This window comes from Anser cygnoides, chromosome 1, assembly GCF_040182565.1.
Source record: "Anser cygnoides isolate HZ-2024a breed goose chromosome 1, Taihu_goose_T2T_genome, whole genome shotgun sequence".
NCBI lineage: Eukaryota > Metazoa > Chordata > Aves > Anseriformes > Anatidae > Anser > Anser cygnoides.
In genome coordinates this window covers 33,269,624-33,288,460 of record NC_089873.1, presented here as the reverse complement: position 1 = coordinate 33,288,460, position 18,837 = coordinate 33,269,624, and the positions used below count along the sequence as shown (strand labels likewise).

Here is an 18,837-nt window from a genome sequence, read left to right as displayed (position 1 = left end):
TTTTTTCCTGCTTATTACAAAAAAAAAAAAAAAAGTCATATGGTTGTTTAATACTCTGGATGCTGTGTATTAAACATGGCTTAAATACAGAAGGTTTTAATGGGGCTTTACCTTCCTGCCTTTATCAATATCTTACCCCCCACATCATCTGCTGCAGTTCCATTTGTGTGCATCACTCTCTACCCTCATCTTAGATTGGATTACATGAATCTAGATTTATATATGTATGTATATATATATATATAACCAGTTCCTTCTTTCTTTTATTAGCTCCTTGATTTGAGTAGAAAATTACAAGAATCTACACAACCGCACTATAACTAGAGTTTGAAAGTGATCCAAGATGATACCCTAACCTAAGACAAGAACTGACGGCAAGAACAGATGGTTCAAGCAAAACTTACCCAAAGGGAGGTTCTTGTGCCATGTGTTATGGCTGTTTATTAGATCTCCTAAAGGGTGGTGTAGCACTGAGATAAAACAGGCACTCAGTAGTCAGAGTACGTGATGTGCAGTCAAATGGATTGATTTGTCTAGTGAATCTAATAAATGGATCTTGTTAATGCTGAGCAGGGAAAAATATTCCTCAGCCCCTATTCATTAGCTCATCCTCATTAAAAGAATGCCTTCTTGCCAGAAAATCAGGAAGACCTCCAGTCCTCTCTGCACAAGACTCTACAATGCATAAATATTGGTTTCTCTCAGTTGATCTGTTTTCAAACAGCAGCACTGCTAGCAGTTGTATTTCTGATACCTAAATTATGTTCTCTGCTGTTGCTTATTCCTAGTTCTTCTCTGATTATCATCAAAATCCCTGGCTCTTCTGCAATGCAAGACTGTTCTTTGCTCTTCAGTCCCTCTTCTACTATCCGTTGTTTTTTATTTTCTTTAATTATATCCTGATTTCCTATATCTGATGGCACAACCCACCCCATCATGCTTCAGTCCTTGTTCGTGCTACTGCGTGCACCCATTCCACTACTGCTTCTTATACAATGGAATAACTGTGTGGAATGGCATTTGGGAACCTTGTGGGATTGAGCCCCTCCAAATTCATGCTCTAGTCTTGAGAAGAAGAAAAAAAATCTTTTCCACTATCCTTGAATTTCATGCCCAGAGTTCATGTCAGATATTTGATGCTCATACTCTTTTTCTCTTCTCTCCCTTTTTACCCAAAACTTTTCTCACTTCAGAGAGAAAAATGTGTTCATCGTGTACACATCCCATCTTCTCTCACCCTACACCTTCTGTCACTGACATCATTTACCTGTTTCACTTCATCCTGGTTCCTGAGCCCAAACTGTCTCACTCAGATGTATCCCCAGCCCTTCTTCCTTGTTGCTGGTTGTCTTTCTTATCAGGACTCCAACAGGGCACCTACATCCAACTTGCAAAAACTTTCCATCTCTCCATCTGTACTTCCTACTGGCCCATCTGCCTCCTGTCACTCAATAGCAAACAGGTAACTTCTGTGTTCATTTTCTCTTCTTTTCTGTTTTCCAATCTGATCGCCCAGATTTCCATCTTCTCTGGTGAAAATGACTTCTCTGAGGCTTCATTCAGCCTATCTGAGTCCTGATTCCTCATTCTTTCTTCCTTTGCATGTTTTCTTTCTTTGGCTTTTGATGCCTGTTAAGCTTCGGGCTCACCTGCTAGCTCTTGGTTGTATCTTTGTATGATCTCTGAATGCTCCTTTTGTCCCTGCTCTACAGGAATTTTGTATGGCTGTGTCATTGGATGCTCTCATGTATCTTATTCCTATACACTGTTGTGTGCTCTGATTGTTTATATTAGCAGTTAAAGACCCCTGCCAATTTGCATTTGCATTCTTTTGCTATCCAGTACTGTTCATCTCTCTTGCCAATGGATTCTTCGACATAGCTTGAAGGTAAAATAAAAATATTTATCCCTATTTAACCTTCCTCTCTTTTTCATTCTCTGCTGTTATTCAAATACTGTCTCATAGTATAGAAGGATTGGATACTTTCATCTATATGTGCCATCCATTCAAATAACCACAATTCTATTTTATTTGAAGTTATTTAACTGTCTGTTTCTGGTTAGATGAATGATGGAGGTATGGTTATGAGTGGCCTTTGCCAGATGAGAATGACCGAAGTTATGAAAAGATATTAGCATAAATCACAGCAAAGGCATCTGAAGGCATAAGAGATTTTAAAATGAAATAAGCTGCTAATTCCCCTGGAGAGTAATTTTAGATAAAAGATCTCTGAAGCTACACTGGATATTACTTAGTGTCACAAGAAGCTGCTGAAATCCATGACAAACAGCAGGTCTTTGATTCATAACATAGAGATTTCCTATTTCTGTGAGAGGTTTATATATGGATGATAAAGACAGTTAAACAGACAGAAAAACAGAAATCATGGGGGAGAACAAAGAAAATATGTGATTAAGAACACGTTAGCACACATTTCCTACACAGACACGGTTCAACGTGTGCCTGTATCACAATCTGTAAGGTTACATACCTGTTATGTGTATATGATACTCCTCTTTGAAGATCTTTTGGAAATATGGTACTTTGAATTGCATGTGTGCAGATGGCAAGCCTGGCAGATTCACTTCAACATCACCCATAAAATGTGGAAACTCCCAGTCCTGTTAAAAAAATAAGAGTAATAGCCTAAATATAAGCTTTCACAGTATATTTTGCCCTTTAAAATGCTTAAATTATCAAAAGGGCAAAGTTCTATTTTTAAGCCTCCCATGATTGGATTTTCCCACTTTAAGTTTTACTGAACCATTTGAAATAGAATATCTTGTTTATATTAGCTATCACTGTATGATTTTTACTTCAGCTCCATATAATTATGCGTTTAAAAGTTCACTTCAGAATGACAAAAATGAACCCCCTGTACCAGCTGATATTACAAAATTGTATATAAATACCTATGTGTTGCACTGTGTAAAAATAAGTGTTGGTTCATGATGTAACTAATTACAGCAACCTTGCAATACAAGTTACAACTTCTGTGACTAATTTGGCAAACAATTTACAGGTAAGAAATTGGCAAAGAAGGCCTGACACTTCAAGTCTTTCACAAATTTGTATTCACCTTGTTCAACTTAGAGGGTGTTTTCAGCATTTGCTCCTAATACATCTAAATAAACATTCCCTGCAAGTGAAGACCCTTCAACATAATCTGCCTAAATCAATCTGAGCACAGTTTTCTCCACTGCTGCATTTCAGCTGACAAAGTAACGCTGGAAATGTGGAAGCTCTTACCTATCTATTGTCATGCATATTTTGGTAGAATGGGGTAACTCAGATGAGAAGGAGCTGCATTTAGAGGATTTTTCATTTAGTTATCTGCACCCACCACTGGTCATGGCACAAGTCACTACAACCAGAACTTAAAGTCCAGCAACATTGCTGGAATTGGTGTAGTTACTACCAGAGGGGTTACTTAGTGTGCTACAGACAGTTAAAAACATACTGGCCCTGTCCCCATGCATATACCTGGATTTGTATCCCACGAACCAGGCACTTGAATTTACTGAAAATAAGAAAAAGGAATCTGAAATGTGAGGAGCTCTGCAAATAACTTAGGCTTCCTTTGCATATGACTTAACATGCAAGAATTGCTAAGCAGCTCCAGCACTCTCTACAGTGGAAGGAAAATAGAAGACTGAGTTTTACCAGCAGGGAATTTAGCTCGGCACAAACGCTAACAGCAACTGATTTGTGCTAACACATTCTGATACAGAGTTAAATGGATTAACGGGCATATAAGTAAGGAGAAGCCCTGACCCTCTGCACCTGGTTCTCAGTGTCCACAGAGATACAGAAAGTGCCAATTTAGAGATGCAAAAGATAAGAGAAATAAGGTTGTTCTCCTTTTCCCTTATCACCAACACAACACATGCTCTCCTGGTCATGAGGTACGGTAATAACTGCCCAGCTGCACAATCCCTTACACTGCATCTGCAAACATCCCCTTAGGTTTGGTAGACATTCAAAAAGTGCCCAAAGATAAATATTTTATGACTGTGCACTCTCCGTTCACTGTAGCTAATATACATCTCTGGACTCCTGTCTCAAGAAAACTCAGACAGACTCTCACCCAGGAAGAAATGGGAATAAATAGGAAGAAAAACATTACATATTCCTGAAGAAAAAAACAAACAGGGAGTTGTGGTCTCTGCCTACTCACACTAGAAATAAGTAAAGATAGGATCATAAATCTAGCATCCTGCTCTTGCCTTGTCCCACTGCTCCTACTATTTTAACTGCTTTTTGCTGATTTACAGACAAAATTCCATCAGACAGAATTTTGTGTTGGACTGTGTTTTTGCATCCACATTTTATAAAAAAAGTTCAGCATTTTTCTGATCAAATTAAATAATAAGTAACTAGAACGCCAACCCTACTAAATGCAGATTTTAGTGTATTATTTGTCTCAGCAAATAATTACTGAGACTGAAAAATGTTTCATAAAACAAAGCAAAACAGACAGCCAACCCCAGCAGCGTGTTAATGCTTGCATTATAAAAGGCAGGTGAGAGCCCATTAGAAAACTCCGTATCTGATACTCCCAGGTACAGCTTCCTTTCACGTGGTACATTATTTCACATTTTCTATATGCATACTCCATACTGTATAAAGCACGCCTGAACTGTATTGTGACGTGTTACCCCGTAACCACAGGCATTGTAGTGAGCTTGCAAGGCCTCAGGACTGAGGCTTGCCCTGCCTGAACTGTTCTTGACCTGCCCACAGGTCTGCTTTACCCAGGTCAGCTATAACAGCAATTTTTCTAACTGATGAGGTAGCTATGGCAAATTTGTTTTATTTTGTTGTCCTTTGTATGGTATTGCTGTGGTTTTATAATGTTAATATTTTACTATTATGTTGTATAGAGGAATATGGGTTGGTAGGATAGCAGAGGTGTTGAGAACTGGAGACAGGCTGCAGTGCAAAGAAATACAGGTGTGGGGTGATAAAGATGTGCACAGGCTGGTACTGGAGAGGCCACGGCCATAAACAGCTCACCCTTGGTCTGCTGAAGAAATGCAGACCTGGAGCTGGGCAAACTGCTTTTAGGGGTAATAAGGAGAACAAAGAAATAGCATCTAACGTATGTGAAAGGCAACTGTGTATAGTAAATTTGGCCGTAATGTGGAGCTTCAGATCAGTGAAGAAAAAACAAGGTCTAAAAGTGTGTTAAAAAGTATAAAGATTACTTATAAAGAAAACATCAGCATGAACATCATATCCCTCCCAGTGAAGGACTCCAGATGCCAAGGACATGCCATGATGACCCCTCGGCCCCCACTAGACTGAAACCACAGATCTCAGGGCTCGATGGAGCAGCAGAGGGTGAACAAAGCACCAGGAGAAGTGGCAGGAACTAAGAAGTGTGTGTGTACAACTATTTTAACATTATTACTACCGCTGAAACATTTTCTGTGTAGAAATATTTTCTGTAAGAATTACAAGTCAACTAATAACAATTCTTGGATTGTATTGTTAAAATTTAAATGATACTACTTAAAAAATCTTGGCTTTATCTATAGGGTGTGTTTCTTCTTTGGCCATAAATAACGTTTTGAGTGTAACACCTCTAACAGTCTGATCATAATATCTGCTAAGAGTAGACCCAGTGGAAATAGAGAAATAAAATTTAAAAATAAAAATAACTAAAATAAAATGAAAGATGTATTTGAAAACAATATTAAAACAAACAAATGCCAAAACAAAAATAAAACAGGAGAATAAAAGAATGAGTTAAGCCTACTGAATTCCATGAAAGTCACTATAGCCACAGCACTTAGGAAAATTAAGCTTCAATTTATTTAATCAAATAGCCTTTGGAGCTTCACTTGTCTCATAGCATTGATAAGTGTGAATGCATATACTTCACCTGCAAACATATAGCTTTGTTATTATTGTCAAGGAGAAAAGCAGATGGCTATTTACTTTTCAAGCTAACGCTAATATCAGGTTGTCAAATCCAAACCTAGCAGAGTGGCTGCTATTTAGAGTCTAAGAAAATGTTGTCCAACATCTTTTGACTCTATTAAAATTGTTTTTCTTCACTAACCAACAAAAGAAAACTTAACTTCTGTAATACCCAGAAAAAAATTTTTCTAAGAATTTCAAGGTGCTTGGTAGGAACTAATCCATATCATTTTTTCATATGTACACTAATAGCTTGAATGTGCAAACCCATAAATCTATGTGCTTCCCTCTTTGAAACATACCTCAGCTTTGCATCATCCAGAGCTGGTATTTTTATTTTACAAAAATGATTTTGTTTTAAGAAAATACACAGGGTATTTTGTATCCACGGTCTCTGATATCAGTCTGTGCTCACCTCTGGGACATGAATGACATGTGCCATGTTCTTTCAGTTCTCAGCTCATAATTATGTGGAGTCACTTGATCAGCTTTAGTCCTCACTAATGAGGTGCCTGTACTCTGCCATTTCTGGGATCTTATTAGAAATTGTGCCCCAAATACCATATTTAGACCACATCTGCACTTGCACCATCTGAAAAATAAATTCATGCTGTCATACTGTTAACACATATTTGCCTCTCATACTGCATGACCTACATGTTTCTTCTTTAAATTCATCAGCATCAAATTACTCATGTTCATCTACTTCTGCATTTTCTAACCTGGGGGTCTGCAGAATACCTCTATGCAGTCTGTGGAGAAGAAACCAACCCAGCACCAGGAGACTTAAATCAGCTGCACAGAGGTCTCCAACCTCACTGGCAAGTTGTGTGGGATGTGCAAATCAAATGAGGTTATTACCTCATTTCACTTTGCAGTCATGAAGAAAGGGCAGCCAGGGGATAAATTTTAGATCACTGAGGGGTTCATCCTAGTGTTTCAGTGGGGGCAAAGAGAGCACCTCTGATTTTTATCAGCTACCTCATTAAGCCCAAAAGCACAGTAAAAAAAAAAAAAAAAAAAAAAAGGTGATCATGATATTTTGATTTTCTTCCCTTTGCCAAGCAAATGCATGCACTCTGCCACAACACCAGGTAGTGAGGTACTGGTTTAAGACCCTACAGTGCAGCTGGAGGCACTGATTTGGTATCTCTTCAAGTAAAGTTATTTTAGTAATGGTAAATGAGCATCAAAGCCACGCTTGCTGATATGATCTGGCCCTTCTCTACCATCATCTGGGAAAAAGAAACAGCATTGCCTGGGGAAGCTCCATCTGGCCCTAGCATCCCACGCTTCATATACACACGACCCCACATCCCTCAGCCACCAGCTCCTTTCCACCCAGCGAAAACTGCCACAGAGAAGGTGGAGCTGGGATTAAAGCTGGTAATGATTAATGGCAACCAAATGTGCCATGCTTTCAGCTCTCCTCCTGCCTCTGTGTAGCTCATAGGATGTTCTGTACACAGTACATATTTGTACTAAAAATAATATAAACACTGTTCAGACACAACCATGGAAGAGGAAAAATGCCCACTGAATATTTCTTCTTTAAGTATTGATGATATGTGCTGTATTTAATACTAGGAACAAACTTGCACTTTAAACCCAACTGAATAAATAAATGAAAAATAGAGGGAAAGAACTCAGCAAATGCATATATGAATGTACATACGTGTGTTTGTTCCAGAAACTGACAATAGCATTTTTTATTTAATTTATAAAAATCCTTTTAACTTATCAGGTAGAAGGCTTTATATTTTCAGGTGTCTTTGCATCTCTTAGATAGTGTTGTTTCAGCTCTCAGAGCACGGCAGACAGGCAGAGGAAATCTAACGAGAATCAATGCCTATATAATGTTGCAAGTGTTTGAAATAAGAAATGAGCAGCCGGAATTCCGAGACAAAGGCCCGAATCCTTTGTGTTTATCTCTAACTTCATTGCAGTACTGCAACTTGCAGTGATCTCTGTGGCCAAGATCTCTGCAACTGTGAGTTGCTAACACACAAACAGGATTTTAATTTTGTATATTCAAATATACATAACAAGGGAAGTCATCAGCCATGACCAGAACTCACTGTTATGACTGTGGAATCAAATCTACAGCTCAGTTTCTGGCCTTCTGCTCTTTGCAAATACCTTATTTTACTAGGAAGAAAGTTTGAAAGACATTATGGTTTTCATACCCTCACTAAACCAGAAATACCCATCTATAACACCAATACCCTAACCCAGCTCACCTGTATATCTGCATGGATTCAGTGAGGCTACACATCTCCCAGAGTGAAAGATATTCTTCAGAAGACCTTCTACTTCATATTGGTATTACCAGCGCTACTCTAGTCATAGTTGTCAAGGCCAGAAGGTGTTATTTGATCTGATTACCTGTTTATGCTTCACCTGTTTGGGATGTTATTAGCAATGACAATCATAAAAACCCACCAGGAACTGTGGTACAAAGTCCCTAATTGCAGACAGAGCCACAGCTTTTATCACTTAGTCCTGAAGAATTCAAAATATGGAAAATCCACTGTAACGCTTGGATGACTGCTCCAGTGTTGAAATATGCAGGAAATGTACTGGAGAAGTACTTTACTCCTGCCCTGAATTTCTCTAATTTCTGCTTCCAACCAGTGCATTCCATTATGCTGCTACAATGCGAATGCTTTCCTGGGTGATCTGCATATCGAAACTAGTTCAGTTTTTGCTTTTCTCCTGTTCAGACCACACTGTAAAACAGGGTAGAAATAGGCAAAGCCAGCCCGTGGCAGCCAGTCTACAAAAGATACCAGGAACACCATGGCTGTGTCAGCACCGGCCCATGCACCAGCTACTACTGAGCTGCTGAGCTTCAAGCTGAGACAGGAGACTGAAGACAGCTTCCAGGACCAGGCACCAATACAAAGGCTATTTCTGCACTATACTGCAATGTAAGGCATGGATTTACCTGCAACCTTGCTATTGTTCTCCATCATCTTTATGCTCCTGTCCTCCTCAGTCTTTGCCTAGCTTCCCTAAGCTCCTGGCCTTTCTCTAGAACCACCACTGCAAGCCTTGCTTATTTCTCATTTATTTGAGCAAATGATAAGAGAGCAACAACTCCCTCCTTGCCAATCAAAGCAGCAACAGAGTCTCCCTTTATTTATTTATTTTTTTGCTTGGCCCTGAATAACCCTTTCTATTAAAAGATCGTTAAGAGTCCTTTAGTCTACTATCCATTTCCACTTGTTTAAAGGAAACAATTTCCACACCACACAGATCCCAGACAAGCTCTGGGTCTCTGCACTTTGAATTTACATGTTAATGCATTTTGAGCCCAGACAAAGCCATGTATGCACATGTTCTCAAAACAGTGACCTTTGTTATTAAAATGTCAGAATTGGTGTTTTGTTTCTCCACAGCAAGCTCAAAGCAAACTCGAAATTTCAGACTGCTTGTGGTGGTTGTTCCCAGCTAGGCAGCTGAACTCCACCACAACCACTCTCATTTCCCCTCCTCAAAGGGAAAAGGGGAGAAAATAAGATGGAAAGGGCTCAAGGGTTGAGGTAAGGACAGAGAGGTCACGGGCAAAACAGACTCACCATAGGGAGATTAATGTAATTTATTACCTATTACTAACAAGCCAGAGAAGTGAGAAACTAAAAGCAAACTAAAAGCACCTTCCCCCCATTCACCCCCTTCCACCTCCTCCCCCGAATAGTGCACAGGAACAGGGAATGGGGGCTGCAGTCAGTCCCTGAAGCTTCATCTCCTCCGCTCCTTCACGGTCCCTCTCTGCCCCTGCTCCACGCGGGGTCCCTCCCACGGGATGCCGTCCTTCCCCAACTGAGCCTGCGGGGGCTGCCCACAGGCAGCAGCTCTTCAAGAACTGCTCCCACACGGCTCCGTACCACGGGGTCCATCCCCCAGGAGCAAACTGCTCCAGCACGGGTCCCCCACGGGCGGCAGCTCCCCCCAGACCCCCTGCTCCTGCGTGGGCTCCTCTCCACGGGCTGCAGCTCCGGCCCGGGGCCTGCTCCTGCGGGGGCTCTCCATGGGCCGCAGCCTCCTCCAGGCCACATCCACCTGCTCCACCGGGGGCTCCTCCACGGGCTGCAGCGTGGAGATCTGCTCCGTGTGGGACCCGTGGGCTGCAGGGGGACAGCCTGCTCCACCAGGGGCCTCTCCACAGGCCTCAGGGGAACTTGTGCTGCGTGCCTGGAGCACCTCCTGCCCTCCTGCTGCACTGACCTTGGGGGCTGTAGGGTTATTGCTCACTACTTGCTCTCCCAGCTGCTGTTGTGCAGCAGTTGTTTTTTTTTTTTATTTTCCCCCTTTCTTAAAACTGCTCTTACAGAGGTGCAAACATCACTTTTTGATGCAGCGGTGGGTCCCTTTGGAGCTGGCTCTGATCTGACATGGGGCAGCTGCTGGGCTCTGCTCGCAGAAGACATCCCTGCACCCCCCCGCTACCAAAACCTTGCCACATAAACCCAATACACTGCCCAAAATAAGAAACGTGTGCATTTTACTGAAAGACCCATATCCATGCCTATATGCACTGGCAGATGCCTGTTTTGTGAGAGACAGCACTCCCTCTCTCTTTCTCCTGTGACTTTAACTTGGGTATCATCTTCTATTCATTCCTCACAACCTGGTAATGTCTTGATACTGCAGATCTTTTCTGCATAACATATCACAGATATGACAATTCCTATCAAAACCCACAGCTAAAATCCTTATCGAGGCTCTCATCATTTGCTGTTCAGTTACATCAGCATCTTTCCCTCTGGTCTTTACAAGTGCAGTTCTCCACCAACACAGAAACGCTGCTGCAAAGACCATTCTAGTCTGTTTCTTTGACCATGTCACTCTTTTCTTTGATCAAATAAAATATCTTCTTTTCATATTCAAATCCTTCCTGATTTTTCACCACCCTAGGTACAGACTCTCTGTATGGCAGCTGTTCCTTCTATCTGCCTATGATTCTTTTAGCTAAAGACATTTTCCCCTGTGTAGTTCTTGATTAGATGCAGAGCTTTCTCCTCTATGACTTTTCTTTGCTAAGAGAAAATGTGAGGATGTCATGCATTAAGTAACCTGGATTACCTGTCATCCTCACCAATGACATCAGTATTGCTTACGCCTGCCTGTCTAACCAGACCTAAGTCTTGACTTTTCTTTGACGATCAAGTGCCCTAGGACCAGGGCACTTGTGTTTGGTTGTCTTTGAACATCATCTAGCACAATACTGCTCCGGTCCTTAATGATCATTGCTAGCTCCTTGATAGGATGAATAGTGCTAGCAGTGTGGAGTATTAATGTGTGTCAATTACTTCTACTACATTAGGAATAAATCGTGCTTGATAGCAAGCCATTGCACAAGGAAGGATGGATACCAGAAGGTCTCACATATTAATACACTCCCTGTATTGACCAGGGATAAGAGTAATCACTGTTTCCTTCTGAAGGCAAAGACTGTTCTTTCTTACAGCTCCCCTTCACATTTTAGCTACTCATGAGTCAAAGAAGAGCAAGGCGAAGCAATTTTATCCTTGCAGCAGACATCACTACACACAACCTCTGTGCACACCCAGGATGTCCTAGGAAGATGTCCAGCAACTTTTCCATTAGGCAAATGTGAGGTCTCATATATCTAAGTGATAGTGAGGTTCTCCTTTTTAATTCACTCTCACCTGTTGATTATCTATTCACAAATGCTGAAAATGCTGATTAAAAAAAGTTCCTCAAAAGTAAATGTTCTTTTATTTTGTCTCTCAGTTTCTCCATTTTTTAAAAGACTTTACTCTTGTGTTATTGTCTCACTCACGTCTGACCTTAGTTAAGCTAAATAGCTTTCAGGTAATTCATTTGGATGAGAAACACCAGTGTGAGCTTTTCCAGTTAATTTTTGAGTTGGATAAGCTGCTAAATAAAGTAGTAATGTTACAGGATTGTGTGCATGTAAGAAACAAAGAAATCAGTTCCTGCAAAGCACCTGTGTTTTGTTCCCTACATGAAACTTCCCTAAACCACCAGCATGTTAACCATAATAGTTTCTAACGACCTCAGCGACACACTTTATGAAAGCCATTTCTGTGGTAAATAGGAGAAATGAACATTCACAGGTATATACTTATACTCACAGATTTCCTGAGTCTATAGCTTGCTGTCAAGGGCAATCACTTATGACAAAGCTGTTAATCTTTCTGGTACCCTAGAAGAATAACTATGGTTTGGAGAATAAAAATAATTTTTAAATATATTGTTGTGTAATCATCTTCATCAGCATGAGTACATATGCACTCATACACATACCCTTGAATTGTGGAATATATACCCACATCTCAGCTCAACACTGATATGAAATCTGGAGCATTTCAGGATTTGCAAAGACTGCTAATGCCGTTTGTACCTATTTGAGAACAGCAAGCTCTGTTTAGAGCTCTAAAGTAATTTTGCATTAAGGCTACTGTCTCCAGCTAATTTCAGCTGCATTAAAAAGTGTATCATCCCTGTTTCTTTCCAAATACCCACAAACATGAATTTCCTTCTTGTCTGATATCCAAATCTTAATGGTGTTTTTTAGTGTTGCCTAAACCCAGGAAGATAGATTTGCAGTAACATATCTGAGCACATATTTTCCTCACTATGAGCTTTGCAACATAATAAAAATGGTGTTATAGAAAACTGGAGCAAGGGGATTACTATATGTTGCTCACTGTAGACGGAAAGTAAATTAGCTGCCTCAACATTAGGGATAGATAACTGAGCAGCTGTTTTGTCCTGGACAAAATTCCTTCAGATCATACATGCTCTGAAGAGTTTTAGCATCATGTTCTGATAAAATCTGGGGCTGCTTACAAACACTGTAAACTTGCCCTTATGGTATTAAGCACGATCTAGGATCAAGTCTGAAGTGGCATGTTTAGACCGATGGTCTGAGTTTGAAAACCATCATCCAACTTGCTTTGCTGCATCTGTAACTGTAAATAACACATGTGCTTGTGCAGTGTTCAACTAGCAGTGATTAAGGTAGTGAAACAGCAATGTTTATTTTCCACTGAAGAAAAGAAAAAGCATTATTTGCTGCATTTGGCTGATACTGAGAAAATTAATAGAGCCTAAAATATGGCAAAGTAGGAAGACCAGATGAATACAGAATGCACAGAGAAATGTATTTAAAAGTGGGTTTTACAAAAGAGTCTGTGCAAATTCCCTTTCCTTTAAACAAACAAACAAACAAACAAACAATGTCTCTTCCAAAATTATTTTTTTTCTCATAACTTTTGATAATTAAAAATAGCAGTTTTAATGTGTAGGGAAAGAAAAAGAAAAGTGCACACGTATTGAAAGAAGGCCTTACTTTGCAAAACCTGGTTATCTGCACTGAAGTTTTTGTTTCAGGAACAACAGTAATATGGAATAAATTTGGTTTTCTCAGCTTCTTCTTCTTGCTATTTTTTTTTTAATTAAAGCTATAATAATTTTCTGTGTCCTGTTATAGCCTGCTAATATGATTAGCAGCAGCATACTGTGCTTGCTAATGTGCTGCCTTCATCTGCTGAAGACAACACTGCGTTCCTCAACTTCTCCCCCACACCCTTCCATTTTATCTTCCAAAGCTGTGGTGTTGCCATTAAGCACATCTGTTCTAGAAGTTATTACTTGCTCGGTATCAGTTGGGGTGGCAGTACAAAATGCATACATTATGTTTGCATAGACATTATGTAAACACATCTGGGCAGCAAAAGAGGAAACACATAAAACCTTAGCAGGCATGCATATAAAAATAAAATCAGCATGATTTCTTAATCATCAGTGTTTCTGGAACGTGACTTCAAACTATCATCAACAATCTAAAATACAAGTGAAAATGGATATATGTTTTATGGATGTTTATTTTGTCCATTCTTATTTGCATTATATGTGCAGCCAGATCTGTCTCTAACTTCTACTGACTGCGTGAGTTAGATTTCCATTCACTATGATGGGAACCAGCAGAGAGCTAGCTCTCATAGTCACCTGAATTGAACAGTCCTGATCTTCCAGACAAATCACACCTTGGGTGTTTCAGCTGAGTCCCACTCCAGAAGTCTGATGGGTCACTCTGGGCTTGTCAGTACATGCTGCAAAGCAGACGTCCTTTCTCACTCTGAAGTTTCTTTTCAGAAAACAGAAGCCCTAACTGTCAATGATAGCTGGTCTAATGACCTCTGAATACCTTTTCTGAGTTTGTAGTTATCTATCCACTTTTTTCCCATGCATCCTAATAACTTTAATGATCATATGAGACAGTTTCTCTTGTCTCCCTCACCAAATTAGAAAGACAAACAGCAGAATACTCATGGAGCTGCTCTGGTGACATGGACCCTCACTGAATGGGAACATCTGTCTTAGCCACTTGAAAATAAATCTTAGTACAAGACACTATTTCAGCAAGATGTAAATGGAATGGCCCAGCCTTCTGATACAAATGGACTGGAAAATTTAACGGAAAGTATAAATCCACAAAAACCAAAGGAAAAGAGCTTTCTTAACTGTGCTGATGTGAAATACAGAATGCCAAATTCTTTAACAGCAGGCCTAGGAAACCATGTCTGACCATAGAACTAAAATTGTCCCCCGTGCATCCTTCTGTTTTCCTCACCCATTGCTCCTGCATGAGCAGTGCAGCCATGCAGATTCCCCTGCCAATAACAGACATTTTTGATGATATTTCTTGGGGAGGAATGGGTGAAGCAAAGAGGTATTGCCCTGTGGACATGTCCTGGCCCCATTGCTCTTAGACCTGAGCAATGGTGACTGCCCATCTATCTTCTTCCTGGTGTTTTGAAGAAATGTCAATGTATCCCATTGGTGAAATTCAGCTTGAAGAATCACATAAATAGAAGGGCAATGTAACACAAAAGGGATGTATACTGTTTTCCCAGAACGTTTTGCCAGGAGGCTAATTGCAGAATTAAGCTAAATTTGGATTGGACTCTATCCATGTGTGAGTCTGATGAACTGCGAGCCAGCTCAGAGTGCTCAGCAGTTTACAGTGTCAGAGGGTTTCCTACCCTACGGTGTCCTCTCAGAGACTGAGATGCTAAGCAGTAGCTGGGTCTTACTAATTAACCCCCCTAGGTAAGGAGAAAGAGATGTCCAACACCAAGGTGTTCTCCGTCTAACATGAGAGGATGTGAAAGATAAAATAGGACATTCTCAGGCTGGTAGTGATCCCATCTCAGACAACTTCTCATGAATATAGAACTCAGCATTGGATCAAGACCTCAAACTGATGTGCAATGTGTTTATAAATTCTGTTATTCTATTATGTTAGTTTCTTATTTTATGAGAGACATTCTTTAATTTCAAAACAATTTACTGAATCAGACACAAAACATACTCTCCATCAGTATGCAGAAGAAAAATTAAAGGAAAATCCATTTGCTAAGAACCACCATAAGATCCTTGTCATAAGATACCCTTATTTCATTTTATTGTACATCATTGACTAAAGAGCCTTTGAGAAAAAAAAAAAAAAAAAGACAACAATAGTCTTCCTACATAAGTACAGGCTACTAGCTCTATTATTTTCAATAATAATAAGAGGCTACATAAAACTAGTGTGCTGCTTGGATTATTATACTGTAACTCCCATACAGACCACAGTATTACATTAGTCATTCACTGCAGTTCAGTGACATGAAATATCCTCTTATTAGAGAGAGTGTATGTGACTTAATACTTGCAAAAATTATTTACTTAAGCTCTCCCCTTTCAATCTACCCTCCCCACTCCAAAAAAGAATCCATTCATTTTCTTATCCCTTGGGGAAATGCTTCTACTACTTTGTATGCTATGCATACATAAATTAGATGCCTTAAAGAATGAACAAAATCATAAACCCAAAACAATAGCCTCAAATATGAATAAAAATTAGGGAAGATCTCTTCTCTACAGTCTCCTCGCTGACCCCAATGCAAAAGCTCACTTCTGAGTGTGAGAGAGGAAAAATGCAATTTCAGCTTTTTAGACCAGAGCAATATATCTACCTCTGCCAACTGTATGCAGAAAACATGAACTTCATCCTAAAAGGTTTTCAATGTTTAGAAATCTCCTGGGAGAACTTGTCAAAAACACAGTGAACCAAGTTCTAATTGCACAAACTCACCCTAGTCTTGACAAACACAACAGTTTGGTTTGAATTTCAAAACTATTCCCATCAAAATCCTTGGGAGCAGAGAGAATACTGTTAAAGGTGTCTTTTTGAACCTTGGGGACAAAATCAGAGGTTGGTTGGTTGTGTGCCTTGAATGAATTAAAGTGTTCTCTTATTGAGATTTCCATCTAAATATAGCAAGTTTGCTGATCATGAGGAAAGGCTGAATTATAATTAAAAAAAAAAAAAAAAAAAAAAGATGAGACAGAGTGGACAACCCCAAAAGGTTTGGAAACTCAGTGTAGATAAGAAAACATATTTACAGTACTTGGCAGAAGCTTATCCAAACTAACAGGCCCTTCTGAAGGATGCCCTCCTGTGACCCTCCTAGTCAGTCTACTTTTGATCTGCAAGAAATCTCTTTTCCACCCCACTGCCAATGTTAATTTTGGAAGAAAACTTGCCTATTTCCTTTCACAGTATATTTTCTCTGGGGTCAGTTGTAAGTGTCCCATGAACCCCTCTTTGGAGGGGAAGGTGGTCTCTTCCATTATTTGTTGTTTTGGAAATTTTCCTCTATCTTGCACCCACCACATGACCTTAAATCTCTGTAATTTTTGCCATTAACAATCATACTTATGTGCTTTTCCCCTTACCATATTTTCTTCCATAACTTTCTCCTTAACATCTACAAGCAGTAGATTTAATTCAATAGTTGGTATTTTTAATTTTGAGAAGTTTCTTGACAAAAGTTTTGAAAACTACACGTTGTCTGCTCTTAGAAATGCTGTTGCTAGGGCAGAACCAACTGCAGTACGCTAAGTATATATATATATATACACATGCGTGGCTTCCAGACTTCCAAGTGTGACTCCAAAACTTTTAATTACTGGCACCAACGAATCATGGGAGCTACAGAAAAGCAGATGAGTGATTACCCTCTTGGTGTGATTAATAGACCAGATGGGGTTTTAAAGCAAGGTTTTGCGCGTGTGTACATATGTAGAGGAGAGGTGGATGCGTGTGTTTTTTGGGGAGTGCCAGTTTAACTAATCAAAGCCATATAATACAGGTAGTTACTGAGGCTTTGTGGACGGGCAAATATAAAATTCAAGCATTACTTTCAATTGTTTAAGGAAATGCTAAATCAATTTTCTCATCAGAGTAGCTGTTTTAGAGCAATTCACCAAGTCAAGATAATGAATGAGCTGTTCTTTCACAGCATTCCTCAAGGAGGAATTATCCCAAATGATATGGTTACTTTATATGAACATTTATAAAGGGACAATCATTATGCGAATTATGTATTTTACATAATTTATTTCAACTTACAGTTTATAGCAGTACTCCTATCTTTTTTTTCATTCGGTGATAAAAAAGGCATCAATTATAATTCTCCTAGCACGTCTACAGAACAAATGTCTGCCACTGAAGTTGCTGTGCTCATTCAAACATATAATTATACATTGGAGGGTCCTGGGCAATCTACATTTGCCAAAATAATGAACAGATTAAAAATGCACTCTTAAATGCAGCAGCTTAGGTATGAGGAATGCATTACAAAATATATTTGGGGAGGTGAGGGCATTTGTCTACAGCATTGCTAACTACCATTTGGTGGCTATTGGCCAGGAACTTTTATGTTGTTAGGTACGTAAAACACTTAGAGTCCAAAAAGCAATATTCTTGCTGTCATGTTTTTAAAAGAAAACTCTGACTATTTTTTTTAACGTTTCCTCAGGCTCAGAATACTTTTACTGACGTTTATCCAGTTTGCATGTACAAAGCATGGCTACAAAGCATGCAAGTAGGAAAGAAATATGAGAAATATGAGCAAACCTGAGTATGACAAGTATTACTGCAACTTCAAAGAATCTATAATCAGAGGTGGAGAGGTATAATGTAGGGAAGCAATTTAGAAACACATTGCAGGTTATTATTACAGCAATGTGCTATTTAGGAATTGAAGACTACTGGGCTATTGGTCTGCAGCAGCATGCCTGACAGCAGAGGTTGGCCAAACATTCTGGCCTGGCCTAAAAGCAATTTTACTGGCTTCTACAAGCAAAAATTCAAAAGCTAAGGTATTAAAATAACATATGCTGATGTGCTTTGGCAAAGACCGTGCTAACAGTCCTTGCAGATGCTGAGAGGATCTGAGAGCTCCATCTGATAATGTTTCCACTGCAAACCACAGGTATCCACAAAAGACAGAATCCCCTGATGTGGGCTACAAAAACCACTGACCAGAACAGATTTTTTTTAATCATGGCTCACACGAGAGCTGTGGAAGATTAGAAGCTCCTATGGTAACAGTGTGGGAGATCCGAGAGGCTTGAAGACACAAAGCTCACTGTAACATTTTCCTATCTTTTTGTAATCTTGATCAATATAAAGGTTGAACAAAGTATAAACTACTTCTCAACTTTGAATGATCATGCCTCATCTAAGAAACTCAAAATAACAAATTCCATGAAATGGTAGGAATTAACCGTTCCTTCCTAAACTGTTAATGACTTTTCCCCACTCATTTTATCTGCATTTCCCAATCCCCCCTCTGAGTTCTTCTGCAGTTGGCTGCCAAACTTTTTGCTTTAACTGCAGAGTCAAAATACAAAGATAATAGCACTTGTGCCACTCTGGTATATTTTGTAGCAACCATTTAACAAACCAGCTGCTCTATTTCTTGTTAACTAAGTATATACAGTACATACAGTCTTATGCCTAATTCTAAAGAACTAAGTGTTTTTTATGAATTCTTACTAGATATCTGGAAATCTGTTTT

The 18,837-nt window shown here is 39.5% G+C and overlaps 1 protein-coding gene across 10 annotated transcripts in view; it reads right to left on the bottom strand.

Annotated features, from left to right (window-relative positions):
* Positions 1-18,837, bottom strand: part of TMEM117 (transmembrane protein 117) — a 221,893-nt gene that overhangs the window by 10,665 nt on the left and 192,391 nt on the right. For all 10 annotated transcript variants that reach the window (XM_013199123.3, XM_013199134.3, XM_048065975.2 and 7 more), the window contains one exon: positions 2,493-2,622. In XM_013199123.3, coding sequence (XP_013054577.3) covers positions 2,493-2,622 — 130 coding nt within the window. The remainder of the gene's footprint in view (positions 1-2,492; positions 2,623-18,837) is intronic.